At 44.3% G+C, this 17,382-nt stretch overlaps 2 protein-coding genes across 4 annotated transcripts in view; one reads left to right on the top strand and one right to left on the bottom strand.

Annotated features, from left to right (window-relative positions):
* Nucleotides 1-3,250, top strand: part of ZYG11A (zyg-11 family member A, cell cycle regulator) — a 58,295-nt gene extending 55,045 nt beyond the window's left edge. Inside the window, 1 exon segment of the mRNA XM_022575706.3 lies at nucleotides 2,994-3,250. Within this exon segment, the coding sequence (XP_022431414.2) occupies nucleotides 2,994-3,250 (257 nt within the window).
* Nucleotides 135-17,382, bottom strand: part of ECHDC2 (enoyl-CoA hydratase domain containing 2) — a 31,334-nt gene continuing 14,086 nt past the window's right edge. Inside the window, exons 4-11 of one of the 3 annotated variants that reach the window (XM_089922542.1) lie at nucleotides 15,545-15,631; nucleotides 14,961-15,008; nucleotides 14,620-14,712; nucleotides 13,127-13,183; nucleotides 12,726-12,913; nucleotides 8,231-8,281; nucleotides 6,770-6,817; nucleotides 135-5,919 (exon numbers count right to left, since the gene is read on the bottom strand). In XM_089922542.1, coding sequence (XP_089778668.1) covers nucleotides 5,842-5,919; nucleotides 6,770-6,817; nucleotides 8,231-8,281; nucleotides 12,726-12,913; nucleotides 13,127-13,183; nucleotides 14,620-14,712; nucleotides 14,961-15,008; nucleotides 15,545-15,631 — 650 coding nt within the window. In that variant the 3' untranslated portion in view covers nucleotides 135-5,841. Of the gene's footprint in view, nucleotides 5,920-6,769; nucleotides 6,818-8,230; nucleotides 8,282-12,725; nucleotides 12,914-13,126; nucleotides 13,187-14,619; nucleotides 14,713-14,960; nucleotides 15,009-15,544; nucleotides 15,632-17,382 lie in introns of all 3 variants that reach the window. The other 2 variants (XM_089922551.1, XM_022575707.3) reach the window with 2 other exon arrangements.

The following is a 17,382-nucleotide window of genomic DNA, read 5'->3' as shown; positions in this document are numbered from 1 at the left end:
AATATAGGCTATAATTTTATACTAAAATAACCTAAGATAAAACTTTTAGAATTAATTAAAGTTTTAACTATCAAAAGCATAAGCTATCTCAAAATGGCTTTAACAAGTATTGAGGCCTATATGCAAAAAAACTATAGGAAATAATTTAAAAGCCTGAAATAATTGTGAGACATACTATACTCAGTTCTTTTCAATTCATAGATATAATACAATTCAAGTGAATGAGTAAGAGTTGAGGAATCTGAAAATTATTTTAAAGTTAAAGTGGCAGGATAAACAGGAAAGAACTGACTGAGAAAAATGGTTTTTAGGAGCTTGCCCTAATACTCTCTTTATTTATTTATTTATGTTTGGCTGTGCCTGCGGCATGCAGAATCTTAATTCCCAGACCAGGGATCAAACCCTGGCACCCCTTGCAGTGGAAGCCTGGGGTCCTAACCACTGGACCACCAGAGAAGTCTCTAACACTTCTCTTTAAATGGTACTGGCATATGAATAGATGGAGGCAGATCAATCAGTTTGAATGGCACTGAAATAGACTCTAGTATATTCAATTACAACAGTAGTAGCTGTAACAACAACTAGAATTTAGTTGAGTATTTATATTTACTATGTGCCAAGCAGTGTTGTAAGCTATTTATGTGTAACTTATTTAATCTTCACAACAGATAGAACGGGTAGCATTTTATTGTATATCTGTTACAGATGAGAAAACGAGGCATAGAGAAGTAAAGTAACGTTGCCCAAAGTTAAAATAGCCTGCACCGCAGAGGTAGGGTTCTAACCTAGTGATCTGACTCCAGATCACCACTATTAATTAGATTGCTCTGTATTTCTTTGCTATATGATGTAACAATTTATTTAACATTGTTTCCAGTCTTTTCTATTACAATACAAACACTGGTTCGATGAATAATGACATTCTCTCTCTCACCCTCACTCACACACATACTATATATTTAGGAAAGATGAACATGTGTGCTAGTTAAGAGGACAGACCCCAGAATCAGACTATTTGTACTCTGCCCCCATTTACTAACTGTGGGAGCTTGAGCAAGTTACTGAACCCCTCTGTTCTCCCGTCCCCTCATCTGTGAAATGGGGATTAAAGTGCCTATTCCATAGGGCTGTTATGAGAATTAAATGAGGTAGCATTTGCAAAGCATTTAAACATTGCTTGGCTCATAGTACGAGCATTTGTACATAGCACAGTATTAGTACAAGCGTAGTGCATACCATTCGTTAAAAGAAAAGACATCACTTTGCAAGCATAATCTGCAGAATACTTTTAGAATTACCGACTCAAAGTGTTATGAATGCTTGTTTTGGTAGGTATTGCTAAACTGTCATCCAGATAATTGATTACCAGTTTGCATTCCCATCAGCAATATATTAGAGCTTCCAGTTTCCTTTTATTCTTACAAAAAGGTTTAGTTGAATTTTTTTTGGGGGGGGTGGTATGCGGGCTTCTCACTGTTGTGGCCTCTCCCATTGCGGAGCACAGGCTCCGGACGCGCAGGCTCAGCGGCCATGGCTCACGGGCCCAGCCGCTCCACGGCATGTGGGATCTTCCCGGACCGGGGCACGAACCTGCGTCCCCTGCATCAGCAGGCGGACTCTCAACCACTGCGCCACCAGGGAAGCCCTAGTTGAATTTTTTGATCTTTATCAATCTAAGGTGAAAGAGAGTCTCAGATGACGTTTATTTTAAGTAAGGTGAACTGTCTTATATTTGAATTGTCTGTTGATTTCCATTGCTCACTTTTTGTTTACTGTTTTTTGGTCTTTTTCTTTTTAATTTGAAGGAACTCTTGCAAATACTTTTTCCCAGTTTATTGTCTTGATTTTATTTAATGTTTTTACAAGTCAATATTTTGTTATATGGCCTCTGGGTTTCAGGTCATGATTATACCTTACAAAATTGATGAAAATTTTCAGCCATTTTCTTTTAAAATATTACCTTCCACCTATTCTCTCTATTCCTTTCTTATAACATCTATCAGAAGTATCTTATACCTTCTCTGAATCTGTCCTACATGTTTTGTAACCATTTAAAAACAAATGTTTCCATGTCTTTGTTTCTTTTTACTGCATTCTTGGTAATTGCCTTAGATGTGTTTTTGGATCATTGTTTCTGTGTCTAATAGACTCTTGGACTGATTAAGAGAATCCTTTCAGACTGAGTTGTGCACATGTCCCTTCAGTACAGCTTTGTATTTGCTTCTGTCAAGTGTTCTAGAGGTTTCCCTGGGATTGGACTAATTCTTATATTAATTTCTCAGCTCAAGGGTTCCCAGAACATTTAGGGTAATATAAATTCAAACCCTATACCAACTTGGGACTGGTTATAAATTCTCAGGAAAGACTTCTCCCAGGAGCCCAGGCTAAATGCAGATGTTTCATTGTCTTATCCGTTGTCTTGCCCTTTGAGGGGCCAGCTTTATGCATTGATTTTGCTTCTGACTTCCTAAGTTAAAATCTAAATTCCTAGATTACTGAAACTGACGGTCCCTTTCTGCCCGACGATAGTTACAGGTTAGGTTACACGAGCTTTAGGTGCTTTTTGCTCTTTATGTCTGACTCCTGGACAATTCCTTTACTTTGTGCACTCAACTATGAATTAAAAATTTTTTCAATTACACTGTATCCAGCTCTGGTGTTTTTAGGTTGTCTAGCTCAGCATATTGGCTGAACCTGAAATTTGTATCATTTTTGTAATAAAAGGCGTTCTTATCCTTTTAGCTAGGATTAGAGACGTTTGAAGCATAGAGTTGTCCAGAAGTAAACATAATAAAATAATCATCCATTATCTCATTACACAAGCCAAGCATTAACTGGCATATTTCTTCTAAATTGACACAGTTTATCTGTTAATTCCTGTGTCAGAGGGCTTAAAACTTTGTACTCTTTCTTCAAAATGGTGAATGTGGTAATTTGGGAATATTTCAGATGCCAACCTGTCCGTCAGGTTTCTTTGCTTGATTTTCTTTCAGCCAGCAAATACTGCAAAATGTTAGTCGAAGAAGAAGGACTGCAGCTTTTGTGTGACATCCAGAAGCACAGTGAGGCAGACCCCCAAGCACAGCACATTGCAGCCTCCCTTCTAGATGACTTCAGAATGCATTTCATGAATTATCGGAGACCCCCTCTCTGCTGAATGCCCTTCTTATCCTCAGGGGCTTCAGAGGTGCTCTGTTGCTCAGTGTCAGGTCTTCTGCCCTGTCACCAATTGAATGTTGAATTGAATTGAAACAAGTTGTCATTGGAGTTTGTGAGTTGACTGCCTTCTTGGCCTTTTTTTTTGGTTGATTTTCTGTAACTTATAAGAAGGTTGGGTTTGTATGATAGCCATGATCCCAAATCAAGTTGGAATCATTCTGGGAATACCCTTTCAGCAGTTTTGAGAAATCAAGCCCTGGACTCTGTGTGAAGACCTGTGAGCTTGTGTTGGAACAGCTATGCCAGTTACTTTTCTCTAGCCCCGGCCAATTTCTTAACTCTGAGTGTTTGTCAGAGGAAAGGAAAAAGAAAGACTTACGGGGAAACTTTGATATTTGTGTTAAATTTCATGTTTGAAAGAATCTCCTAAGTTGTTATTCCTGGTTATATGAAGCCACTGGAGAAGAAGTATATGAAAAAGTTCTAGGAAACATACACGTATAAATGTATTGTTCGGAAGGCAGAACCTCTGTTGGAGGGGAGGAAAAAAATTATTTTTAATAGATACCAGAGTACCTTCCACTTGTTGGGTGGAGGGAAGAGAAATATATTTTTATGATTTTGGATAGTCTACCTTTGACCTTCCTTCCTCCAGCGTTACACATTCGACTGAGTACGCGTAACATTGTGTGTGATTGGGTGTGCTGGTGGGGCATGGTCCGAGTTAGGACTGAGAATAGAGTGTTCAGATGAAAGATTATATGGGGATTATAAATCTCAATCCCTCAATCCCTCAAATTTTTAATTTGAGTTACGACTGTGAGCAAAACTGAGAGGAAAAGGAAGGGCTGTGCCAGAGGTGTAAAGAGGTGCTCTTAGCTAATATGGAGATGAGAAAAATAGTGAGTTTCTCTGAGAACCAGCCTCAACCACAGTATAAACTATTAGAAGCTTTGGTTTGTGTCCTCTGCAAACCCACTCTGTGGAATAGAGTATGAAGTCCTTCCTCACCTTATTATTGACAACTAACAAAACATGTTTTACCATTCATGTGTTTAAGTTTTTCAAAGAAATAAATTCCTTTCTGAATTAGCAGCTTATTTTAGGACTAGATTTTTGTGCTGTTAGCTGGCCAGACTCTTAACTGGAATGCTATATACCTTTGTTTGGAATCAGATGAGGCTTATTCTTATTCTAAACCATATTTCAAACTATTGCTCACTGGTGACTGGATAAGAGGAATTTGTAACCTGCTTCCTTCTACAGTCCTGCAACTACACAGTATTTTCTCTCATTCACTCTTTTGCATGATTCAAAAGGCTGTCTTACTTTCCTGACCTGAGTTCCGTGCGTTGGAACATGCTGTTACCAGATACTAGCTTAGGCTAATGTGAGGAGGGTGGGTGGGAAATGGTGCCTGTTGAGGTCCAGTTCTACACTGGGCACCTCTCCAAGTTTTGTCTCATTCACAACAATCCTCTGTGATAGTTGAGTTTTTATCCACCCCATTTAACAGATGAGAAAGAGGAAGTTCAGGTTACTTTCCTGAGTAGATAGACACTGCTCATGCGGTTGCTGCCGATTCAAAGACTTGGGCTCTTCTGTGTTACTCTCCCTTTCAGGAAATGAGCACAACTTTGGGGCACATTTGTATTTAGCAGCAAGTCAACAATGTTATTGGTATGTGTCCATGCCCGTGGCTTAGTGACTTCTGAGTCTGGCCAGGCGTAGGCGCAGAAAGCTCAGGTCAGTTAAAGAATGACCACGTGGCTGTCTCTTCCCCTGCCTTGGTGCACAGAAGGAGGGCTCCTGAGACTAGTGTGCACATGTGCATATCAGCCACTCAGTGTCGTCATCTTGCTCACTTCTGCTCGTGCTGTCCCCCTCAGGCTTCCTCTTTTTCGCCTCAAATGCCTATTGATCTTTCAACTCCAGTGTTACCTGCCCATTTCCTGACCTTCCATGTCGTCCATCAGAGTTAATCGTTCCCTTCTCAGCACTCCTGAAAGCTATTTAATGCTCCATCAAAGATTTGCCTGCCACGTTACAGTTTACAAAAGGTTTTCACGGCAGTGATTTCATCTGGTTCTTAGAAGAACACTGTACATGAATAATAACTGACGTTCATTGAACATCAGGTGTTCTATTATTTGTTTAGTCCTCCCGACAGTTTCATTATAGATGAGGAGGCTGAGGCACACAGTGAGTAGCTGGCAGAGAGCTGGGCCTATTCGACCACTGCCAGGGTTTCCTTATTATCTCTGTTGTACAGAGGAAGAAACAGGGTAGTTGGGGCTGGTTCTTACAACCTCCTGTCATCTCTGGTGAGCACCTAATAACTGAGATGCAGAGGTCAGGCTTGAGTGCCAGCGATATAAAGGCCCAGAGGGGTCTGTTTTGTCCTTAGTTGATCCTTCTATTAGGGAGAGACAGGTATTCTCCAAAGCCAACCCGACGCCAGTGATTGTCTAGCCTGGGTGAGGAATGACGAAGGTAGCGGTAGGTGGCATAGTCAGCACCTTAGTGCCAGGCACCGTGCCAGTCATTCTATATCGATCATCGTCCTTGTGAGGAAACTGAAGCCTAGAGAGGTGAAATGTTGAGGGCAGGCGCGCTGCACGTTTTCCTTCTGGATCCTTCCCTGTAAGGTGTGCATCTCCCATGCTTAAGGTTCAAAGGAAGTCACTCGCCAACAAATCTAGGGGGCCGCTTCTCCCTGAAGGCAGCCATGCCTTCCAGCCGATCCCGGGTCGGGATGTTCTGAAACAACATACAGAGTATTAGTCTGTGGGAGCAGGACCAGAGGCCAATACTCGCTCAAACTTGTTCAACGCATGACAAGGACAGAATCTAAGTCTTTCGCTGCCTCTGGACTCCGGTGTTGGGCCATGCAACAGTATGGGCCTCGATGGCTCCTTGGTCTCCTGGGGAAGACAGGCTGCCTCTTCAGCACCCGAGGCCTGTCACACTAGCCTCTCTTTGCACACAGCTTGCATGCCTCCACAGAGCTCACAGTCTCGTGCAACAGTCTGAAATGAGGCTACTCAGTAGAGAAGATAGATTAGGCTTTGCGGTAAGAACTCTGGCTTTGAATCCTGGTGTGTAGTTGGTTCACACTACGTCCTACAAGTCCCAGGACCCCCTGTTTAGGAGTATTTTCGTTATTTGTTAACCTGGAGATTAATATTTTTGACTCACCCAGGAGTGAGGGGCTAAATAGGTCAGCCCCAGGTTTATTGCCCCACCATCGAACACACACAGCCTACAGGTGAAAGCCAAGGCTTTGATGTCCCACTCCAGCCTGGCCTCTACAGTAGCCACTGGTACAGAGATCGCATAAGCTGCTATTCTTCTCTCTCCAGTTCCTCTGTGATCCTCTGGGTGCCCAAGCAGAGCAGGATACACCACCATTAGACGGCTGAGGAAACAGCCCCAGAGAGGAGCAGCGTGGCTCCCCTGGGATCACCCCAGGCCAACTGAGGAAGGAATGGCACAAAGACTGACTCTCTGGGTTGGGAGGAACCTACTGAATTGGTCATATAGTACTTAAGGCCGCCCACTCTGGCCCGGCCTCTGCTACAAGCATGCAGGACTGGTGGCAGACACATACCTGGGCATAGCATATCCCTTCAATGGCCATCCCTGATGCAATGTCCACCTGCAAGGAAGAAGTTGTGCGTGGATCAGCCTGACCTTGCCCATCCCCATCAGCACTGGGCGCCAGCTAGCCCTACTTCCTACACCACTTCTTACTGATTATGGATTCTTCCAGCAAAGAATTATTGAGGCTTACTGTATGCCAGCCCATATGAAGAGAGATGAGATGATAAGGAATCCCCTACCCGGAGAGGGAATACCATTCATAACAGTGGTGAAACAGTGCTGGGACGAATGCGGGCTGTGAGAACAGTGGGGAGGATTACACAGAGCCTGCAGAGCTGAGGAGGGTGTGCCCGAGCTGTGCTTGCACAGCCAGTGTTCCCTCCTTGCCGTCTGGCTGCCTCCTCATGCCTCCTGTCACTCCTATTAGTGAACTTTGCTGGCTTCCCATTGCCCTGAGGACTAAGGCCTTTATGACTTGGCCCCTGGCAACTTCCCAGCCTGTACTGCCCAGTACTTGCTATTACTACCACTTACAAGCACTAAGAGAAGTACCTTTCACAACAGGGGTTATTTTCCCTACTATACAGCTGAAGAATCGGAGGCATAGAAAGGTGGAATGATTTGTCTTAGGGCACAACAGTATGTGGAAAAGCAGGTCTTTGAACCCAGATGGTCCAGCACCAGAGCCTATGCCCCTAACCTCCATGCTATGTTGTCTCACTCGTCCCTTCGTCCTGTTCTGTCAAGTTGCTTATTTATACACCTCTGTGTTTTTCCTCACACTTTTCCCTATTTTTTGGAATTCTCATCCACCCTAAGCCCCAGTTCTAGAAAACTTTCTCCAACTCAGCACTGTCCAATACCGTAGCCACATGGACAGTGCAGCTCTAACCTCTCCAGGGTGTCTGCTTGGTACCCTTGACCCTTTATTAGTGATTTGTGTCTGTCCCCCTCCCCACCTTGGGGGCAGTGACCATATTTGACTCATTTCTGTGTCCCAATTCAGGTCTAGGTTCAGTGTGTGATGAATGAATGAATAAGCTATATCTAGGATGGGTTAGCTGCAGCCAAGGCACCACACCTGAGCCCGGTCCACGAGGCCACATTACTGACCACCAACACAAACCCGAGAACATGGACTGGGAGCCACGCAGACCTGGGTTCTTGTTACTCCCTTGTTCTGTGACCCTGGATGAGTCTTACCCTTTCTGAACCTCAATTTCCTTCTCTCTCCAAGGGAGAGAGATGAGGATAAAATGTCATTTGGAATATCACCTGGCCAAACTTCATTTTGTAGGTAGGTAAAAGCAAGGCACAAAGAGAGAGGTCAGATTCAAAGTCTGTTAGAAGAGTCCAGTTCCCGAGGTCTTTCCAGCTGTGCTGTCCATCTGTTTGCCATGAAAGCACCACCTCCCAGCCGCCCCACTGACTTCAGTGGGGCCCAGGTTCCAACCCAAAACCCTCTCACCTCTGTTCCTCGGTCAATGGCTACTTTGCCCAGCCGCACAGCAATGGGGGCCTAGGGAAAAGAAGAAGCCTGGTTGAGGAGGGGATCAGTGCTCATAGTTAGGCACACAGCTCCACAGTGGGGGAAGAGGTCTGCACAGAGATCCAGCTGTTCTACTGACAGTATTAAGTTTCGTAAGTTTTAGTACCTGCTACTTCTCAGCAGATGTTCCTTTTCTATAATGGAGGAAGCCTAACTGATCCCTGACCCTCCCAATCCTGACCATCTGGGGTTCTTGTCATTTAATCCATCCCTCCAGCATGTACAACATTTTCCAAATACTTTCCCACCCACAGACTTCTCTAATGGTCAAATGGTGCTACCCATCCTTCCAGGATGGTGCCATGCTTAATCGAGGCTCAGGGTGGTGAAGCACTTGGCCACGTTTGTCCAGTGAGTCAGTGGTGAAGCTTAGATCTGATTCCCAGTCACCTTTCCCACTGCTGCTCCCTTCCTCTACCCCTCTCATCTCAAGCCTCTCCTGCAAGCAAGTTTTCCCCCAGTAGGGTGAAAAACGGTCAAGATTAGGAACTTGGGCTTTGGAGTCTGACAGGCCTGGGTTGAAATCCTGAGGGGGCATTTTGCAAGAGCATCCAAGTGGCCATCTTTGCCTCACTGGCCTTGCTTCCAGTTAGCTTGTGCCACAGCAGGCCTGGCACTCCATCCCCAGCCCCACTTCCAGGCAAGGAGTGCTTCTGCCTCCTATATTATTTGAAGTGTTTGTATTTGTATTATTTGAAGTTTTTCTTTATCAGAAAAAGAATGATTTAAAAAGTCTGTTAGCATAGAAGCCATAAATAAAAAAGCTAGCTACATAAAAATGAAGGCCTTCAGACTGTGAAAAATACCACAAATAAAAGACAAAAATCAAAAACTGGGAAAATATATTTGTGATACTGTGACAGAAGAATTTCCGTAACAAAAAGCTGGTATAATGTTTTTTTAACATTCACAACAGTATGAAAAGTTAGTTCACAGAAAAGAAATACAGGCACAAGGTATGCTCAGCTTTAGTTTTAAAAATCAGAACAGTGAGGTGCTCCTTTTCACCTCAGACGAGGTAAATTGTAAAGTGTTGGTAATGCCCATTATAGCTGAGGTTTAGGAAACAGGTATTTGCATACATAATGGATAGGAGAGTAAATTGGTACAATGCTTCGGGAAGGCAGTTTGACAAGAACTGGCAAATTAGATGCACATGCTCTTTCATGTTGTACCTCCATGTAGGCATCTACTTCCAGAAGTACACTAAGATGTACAAAGTTATTCACTCCAGCTATTTTTCAGGAGCATAAAGATGTAAGCAGCATGATGTTCCTCATTAGAGTACTGGTTAAGTGATGGCACATCCATACCATGAATGAAAAAGTGTGCAGCTGTTTAAAAGAATAGGGTTGATAAGTATGTGCTGAAATGGGAAACTCCAAGGTAGTAGGTAAAAAAGAAAGGTGCATACTGGTTTGTATATTATTCCGTTTGTGTAAAAGGTGTTAGTAGGATGTGCCTTTGGGGAGAAGGGTCAAGAGAATGGAGAACTTCACTTTTTTGTTTTATACTTTTCCATACTGTTTGAATTCTTTTCTATGCATATTTTAATTTCATGTTTTTTAAATGTCTGTTAGAATTGGATTAGCCTCTAAAGGTGTGTTCCTTGTCCCCTAAATCATCCTAAAAAGAATTTAGAGTCATTTAGATATGTGTGCATAATTTATATTGTACATACAATGAATATTTCTGGAAGAGTGTGCAAACTATTAACAGTGGTCATCTCTGGGGAGAGGGATTGGGGAGTTGAGTGATGTTTTGGTGACCAGCTCTCCCGGTTTGCCAGTGACTGAAGGGTTATTAGGACATGGGACTTTCACGTTGAACCTGGACAGCCCCAGGTAAACAGGGTCACCCTACTTTTGATTTTTACTTTATGTCCTTCTTATTCTTCTGTTCTGTTTGATTTGCTTGTCATGAATATATGTTATTTAACTACTGATTTCTCATCACAGAACATTAAAAACTACATAGCTATGTTGTACTGTGTTGAAAACACACATTTATGTTTCTGAGTGTGTGTATGTATGTGTGTGTGTATGTGTGTGTATATATATATATATATATATATACACATATATATATGTAGTTGACCCTTGAACAGCCCAGGGGTTACGGGTACCGACCATCCATGCAGTGGAAAATCTGCGTATAACTTTACAGCCAGCCCTCCCTATAAAGGGTTCTGCATCTGCGAACTCAACCAACCTCAGATCGTGTAGTACTGTAGTATGTATTTAGCTGAAAAAAATCCATGTATAAGTGAACCTGCACAGTTCAAACCTGTGTTGTTCAAGGGTGCACTGTGTGTGTGTGTGTGTGTGTGTGTGTGTGTGTATGAATTATTAGAAATATGATTGATCATTTCATGTTATTTGGAAATGAGAACAGTGAGTCACACTGGCCACAGTATGTTCCATCCCTTTGTTGTTCAAGTGGAAAACGTAGCCAAATCCATATTCAAAGGATAAGGTATGTTTATTATTTAAAGGGAAGATCTGAGTGTTAAGTTGTGGACCTTGTGTTTATTGACAGTTTTTTCTGGGCTCTAATCTCTGCAGCCACTTGACTCCTTAGTCTTAGTAGTTTGTCCGCTAGAGGGCAGCCATCTACCACACCACCCTTTGTGCTCACCCCATCCAAGAACCCTTTCATCCTTGGCACCCAGTTACTCAGCTGGAAGTTAAAGATTCATTTTTCAGGTTGCATCAAAATGTCCTAGCATTTGCATTAGTGATTTTAGTACTAATTTTTGGTATGCTCGTGTTTTGGTATACAAAGCTGCTTTTAAATACTGAAATACTAGTAATTATATTAGTAGAATACCGTTATTTCAATATACTGAAAAATCTGAAGCCTGAATCATCTTGAGATAAGCTCAAAGACCCAGTTATTTAGTTGATGCAAAAAGATAAGCCCTGTAGTCTACAAGTCTTGCTGGATAGGCCCCCTCTGGAAGTGTAATTAGCTACTATCCTGAGTGATTCAGAGTTTTGTATTAGTTCAGAGACTTTCTGACCAACTATAACAGAAACATGACAGCATTAAAATTAACAGCATCAGACTCTCCATTTATATGTGATGAAACTATCAATAAAAAGAAGACAAAAGAAATGCTTTCTTTTAAACCAAATTCACTGTCAGCTTTTTATAGTCCCTGCCCTCAAAGAAGACCTCAAAGTTATAAAAAGAGGCAGGATTATTTAAGGAAGACAGTGGTTTTTTTCCCAAAATAAAATACCTCTTTTTTACTCTTCATGATTAATTCAAATACTTTTCTCTGTTAATAATATTAAAATGATAGAGTATGGGTAACAGTTTTATAGGCTTATATTTTAACTTCGTTTTGTAACGTCTGTAATTTTTTGTATTTGAAATGCATTATTTAGTTTGTTTTTTTAAAAAATCGTACACGTTCTGCACTCTTTAAAATAAAATACCAGTTTTTTTATTATGCAGCGTTAATGCCAAAATACCAGTTACTGTTTTTCTTTCTGGTATTGCAGTCACTTTCTTTGACCTTGATGAACGGTCACTTAACCTTTCTGGGTCTGTTATAGCATAGATACAATGGGGATAATCAGCTCAACTGGATTGTTCTAATAGTTGGGACACTATTAAAGTACCTTGGATTGTGTCGGAGGGATGAGATGCGCCGTATGGGCTAAGTCAGTATTATAAATTAGCAAAACCTAGCTCCATTTCAGCTGCTTGCATATCTGCAGAAACTTGGGACCTCCCTCTGGGTCCTCTTAGAGGAGTGAGAAGCCAGCAGAGCCTCTCAGGTACTTGGAGATTACATGTAGGCAGGGCCTAAACCTACTCCCTGGGTCTCTAAACCTTTTGGGAGACTATGCTCATAGGCTATTTGAGGATTTTAAAAAATGAATGGAGCTTAACACGTCCTACATGATGTATTTCAGGCACTTTTCCACCATGTAGTATGGCCGGAAAGTTGAGCTGGTAGTTCTTTATCTGCTTTAGAATCTTGCTTTTTCAATTTTGGGGACATTTTAATGCAGTACTGTCCAATACAGTAGCCAGTAGCCACATGTGGCTATTGGCATTTGAAATGTGGCAAGTGTAATTGAGAAACATTTTAATTTTAATTTAAATAACATGGCTGCCTTAGTGGACAGCACAGGTAGAGGAAGTTCTGTTTTACAGTGCTGTTCTGAGGATTTTCAAGCCTATTTGATTCCAGTCCCTCAGAACTTAATTTTTATTTTAACTTAAAATCTGATTTCATTTACTGGATGGCTGAATGGATGCTAAAACTCCAAAGAGGGTTAATTTTATAAATCTGGGTAAATGGATCTTATGTGGCTGCACGAGACGCCGTTGCCCCCTGGCCTCTCCACACGTGCATCCCGTATGGCACAGGCCCTCCTGTGCTGGGTGATCACCAAACCTGGGGCAGGATCTCCTGGGCCAGTGCTCGTGCCCGGTGGTAGGCGGCGTTGCCCTCCTCATTCTGGGCCACAGCATGGTTCACCAGCCCCAGAGCCTGGGCCTGGGCCCCGCTCAGTCGTCGGCCTGTGAAGATGAGCTCCTTCGCCAGGGCCACCCCCAGGCATCGAGGCAGCCTCTGAGTCCCTCCTGCCAGAATAGAGTAGGGGTGGTGAATCTGCATGGGAAGTGGGAAGCCAGAGAAGGCCCAGGCTGGGAGTCAGCCAGGACCTCTCAGAAGAGCAAACTCAGGTTGGCAGGGCAGAGCCCAGAACATAGGGCAAAAGAGGAAAGTGGGGAATTATGCTGGATAGACTGGAGTTGAACAGGTAAAGAAGGATGGATGCTGTGGGTTGAGGTTACCTGCTCCTGGGAGGAGTCCTCGGGTGGTCTCAGTCAGCCCCATGACAGCTGAGGAAGCTGCTTAAACAAAACAGAATGAAGCCCCAACCAACCCTACCTTCCAGCGCCAATCCCCAAGGAGAAGAGATACCGCCTGTGGGCTCTGCTCACTCCTCCAGCCAGCCACTTCCCTCTTGGTGTGGCCACAGCCAGACTCCCCCAGATGCTGCCTTTGGAAGAGCCCTAGCCTGGAAGCCAGCAGGCCCAGGCACTCATCCTACCTCCCCTACTCAACCAGGCAAGTCTCTTACCCTTTCTGAGCCTCACGGGTGGGAAGAAGACGACTACCCCTCTTTTGCCTACTCCAGAGAGCTGCTAAGGATCGAGTGAGGTAATGGTGCTTGGAACAAGGAAGGGGTTCCTAGAAGGTGCCCAACACCTATTTGTAAGTTAATGGATTCTCTGTCTCACGCATCCTTAGCTCAGGTTTGGCCTAGAGTGTCGCTGACTCCTGCTCCCACCAGTTATTTTTCCCAGCTTTTTGTCAGCCTGAAAATTTCCTGTATTCCGGTCCACGTCCTCTTTCCCCAGTTCTGCTTCCTCTGACAAGCCCTCCTTGAGGTGTCCCACCACACAGGCTTCTCCTGAATTCCCTCAGCACAGGCCACTGGAATCATGCAGTACGGGAGGGAGGAGTTGATGTTCACCCTCCTATCCACCAAACCCTGCAAGTTAGTTGCCCTAAACATAGGCAGGTGAGAAGCAGATCCGGGGCTGTGACCTGACCTGGTATTTTGATGCCTTCTCTTCGATACGCATCTTGTAGATATAAGCTCCCTCTATGCCTGGGGTTACACATTTTAAAAAAATGTTATTCCTGGGTGGCGGGAGAAAGCAATGAGGGGAAGAGAGTAGCACCGTGGTGGCACTCAGACTTCTCGGATTGCCTCCAAGAGGGGCGCACCTAACCACCAAGACAGGAAGGTTAAAAAGTGATCGATTATCTTCATCCTCCCCTCCCTCCACTCTTCAAAGCTCAATTTCTCTGAACTAGTAACGCAGACCTTTTTGGGTGCCAGTGAACCAGAGGGCAGTGTTCTTGCCCAGGCATGTTTGTGATTAGCTGGGCAGGTGACAGACCGCCCCCACGGCTCACCTTTGCTCAAAACGTGATTGAAAAAGCTGGCTTGGACAGAACTGGAAGGTTGAACAGTTAGTCTCTGTCCCCAGCCTTCCCTCTCTGTGTTCTTTTTGCTGTCATGTTAGCAGTTGCTCTGGGGTTGGTGGGAGCAGTCCTAAGCGGAGGGCAGCTGACTGAGAAGGATGGGTACTGCCGCAGTCGGGCCAGGCCAGGAGGGGAACCAGCTGCTGCCTGAACTCTCTGTCTCCCACCTTGCCTTTAGTTCTGTGGCTGCTTGGAAAGCCAAGAGCAGTGGCTGACTGCAGAATCCCCAGAATTAGCCTGTTTCACTCTTCCTTCCCCACCCTACCCCACCTCTCCCCGTGCCCAGTACCTGCCACTCGGAGGTCACAGGCCAGGGCCAGTTCCAGGCCTCCACCTAAGGCAAACCCATCCATAGCTGCAATGGTGGGCGCAGGGAAGGCTGCTGTGGAGATGAAGAAAGGCTCAGCCTGCGAGGCCCTGGCAGGACCAGGACAGTGTCTCAGGGAGGGGAGGAGCTAACTGGTTGGGACAGAGGGCTTCATTGGTCCCAGGTTTGGGGACCTTCCCTGGTACCTCAGCCAGGCTACCTTAGAAGTTGGTTTTCCCACTGGGGAGAGTTGTGCGATCAGCTGGGGATCGGGAGTGGGGAGATGGGCGGGGTAATCTCCTGCTGGCCTCCCTGGGACCAGCCTTTTTGCACTCCCTTCTCATTCTGTGTGCCAAGCCCCATACTGAGTGCTGGGAACACAACTGAATCAGACGTGGGGAAGGCAGACCTGTAAACAGGCAATGATGACCCAGGGAATCAGTGCTCTGATAAAGGAAGCTTGGAGGATGGATCAGGGACAGCTTCCTGGAGGAGGAGGCACTGGTGGTCTTAAAGAACGACTAGAAAGTTCAGATGGCAAAGGAGGGATATTCCAGGCAAAAGAACAGCCATTGTCAAAGCCTGAAAGCATGCTTGGTGAAACCTGATTCTGAAAAGGCCAGGCTTGCACCCTGAGGGCACAGGGGTTGGGGGTCATAACGAGCAGGGCACAAAGGCTGAGAAGCCAGGGCTCCCTCTGAGAGAAATGCCCTCTGAACCCCTGCACACCCTCCCCCTTGTAGAATTCCTTGTTCCCTGCCCCTGCCCCAGCCCCCCAAATCATCTGTCTCTCCACAGAGCTCACAACAGAAACTGTTCTGTCTTTAGAGTAGAGTGGTGGGTGGGGTGAGGCTGGGACCAGCAGGGCCCCGGAATGCCCTCCTCCTCCGCACTCCAGGACCCTCACCAATCTCATTCATCAGGCCTCGGAGCCGCTGGACAAAGACCCCCACCTCCGCCTCACTCATCTGCTCCCGCTCCTTCAGGTCTGCACCTGCAGATGCAAGGGTGACAGCCCGTTACTGCCTCCCAGGCTGTCAAAGGATCCAGCAAAGGAAATCTGCAGAGAAGCAGCCAGAGAGGAAAGAGAAACACCGGGAAAACATGGTTAGGGAAGCCGGGGGCGGGGAGCGGTGGTGGTCAAAAAAAGGAGAGATGCAACAAAAACAAAAAGATAGACTGGATTTCATCAAAATTAAAAACTTTTGTGCATCAAAGGACACTATCAAAGAGAGCAAAGACAACCCACGAATGGAAGAAAATACTGGCAAATCATATAACTGGTGAGGAATTGATATCTAGGATATATAAAGACTTCCTACAACTAAAAACAAAAACAAAACCCACAAAGGACAAAGGACTTGAATAGATATTTCTCCAAAGACGATAAGTCAGTAAGCACAGGAAAAGATGCTCAACATCATTAGTCATTAGGGAAATGCAAATAAAAACCACAATGAGATACCCCTTTACACACATTAGGATGGCGATTATAAGCAACAACAACAAAAACAAAGAAGTGTTGGCATGGATGTGGAGAACACTGATGCATTGCTAGTGGGAATGTAAAATGATGCAGCTGTTGTGGAAAATATTTTGGTGGCTCCTCAAAGAGTTAAACATAGGATTACTGTATGGTCCAGCAATTCTAGTCTTAAGTGTATACCCCAAAGAACTGAAGGCAAGGACTCACACAGGTAACTTGCACACCAATGTTCATAGCAGTATTAATCACAATAGCCTAAAGGTATAAACAAACCCAGGTCTATCAACAGATGGATAAACAAAATAAATGTGGAAAATAAATATATATATATATAATGGAATATTCATTTTTAAAAAGGATAGAAATTCTGCAATATGCTACAACATGGATGAACATGAAGGACATTATGCTAAGTGAAATAAGCCAGACATGAAAGGACAAATATATGATTCCACTTGTATGAGGTACCTAGAATAGGCAAATTCGTAAAGATAGAAAGTAGAACAGAGGTTACCGGGGGTTGGGCGAATGGGGAGGAATTGCTTAATGGGTATAAAGTTTATTTGGGATGATGAAAATTTTCTGGAAATGGACAGTGGTAATTGTTGAATAACCTTTTGAATGTACTTAATGCCACTGAATTTTACACTTAAAAATGATTAAAGTGTAAATTTTTGTGTAATATATATATTTGACAATTCAAAAACTATGTTAAATAGTAATAAAATAAAAATTTGTTATTTTTTTCCAGTTTTATTGAGAAATAATTGACATACATCACTGTATAATTATTTTTTTTAACAGAAGGGGTTGGTGGGGTCCAAGGAGGCTGAGAGGTCAAGTAAGATGAGAACTGAGTGCAGGGCCCAGTGGCATGGAGGTGGGCAGGGACCTTGGTGAGAGCAGTGACAGTGGAGGCGTCATCAAAGGCCAGATGGCAGGGGCCTGAGGCGGGAGTAAGGGGTGAATATAGTCTTCGCAAGTCTTAGATTATCCGAAAGTCAGTTGGGAGAGCCCTTGGAAGTCTTTGATTAGTTCCAGCCCCTCAGTGAGAGATGGGGAAACTGAGGCCCAGAGAGGGACAGGGACTAGCCCAGGGTTCCAGAGCAAGTCAGGGGCAGATTCAGACCTGCAGCTCCCCTACTTCCCTGTCCTTAGCTGGGATAGTGAGGAGTGGGGCTAACAGGGGCATGAAGTGACCATGATAGAAGAGGTCAGACAGAGGTGGAGCCAGAGGAAGAGGCCAGGGGAGGAGGAGG

This window comes from Delphinapterus leucas, chromosome 1, assembly GCF_059928025.1.
Source record: "Delphinapterus leucas isolate spDelLeu-1000000601 "Yukka" chromosome 1, BTC_Dleu_Yukka2, whole genome shotgun sequence".
Classification (NCBI taxonomy): domain Eukaryota; kingdom Metazoa; phylum Chordata; class Mammalia; order Artiodactyla; family Monodontidae; genus Delphinapterus; species Delphinapterus leucas.
The sequence above is the reverse complement of the archived record's forward strand: the minus strand, read 5'-3'. Positions and strand labels throughout refer to the sequence as shown.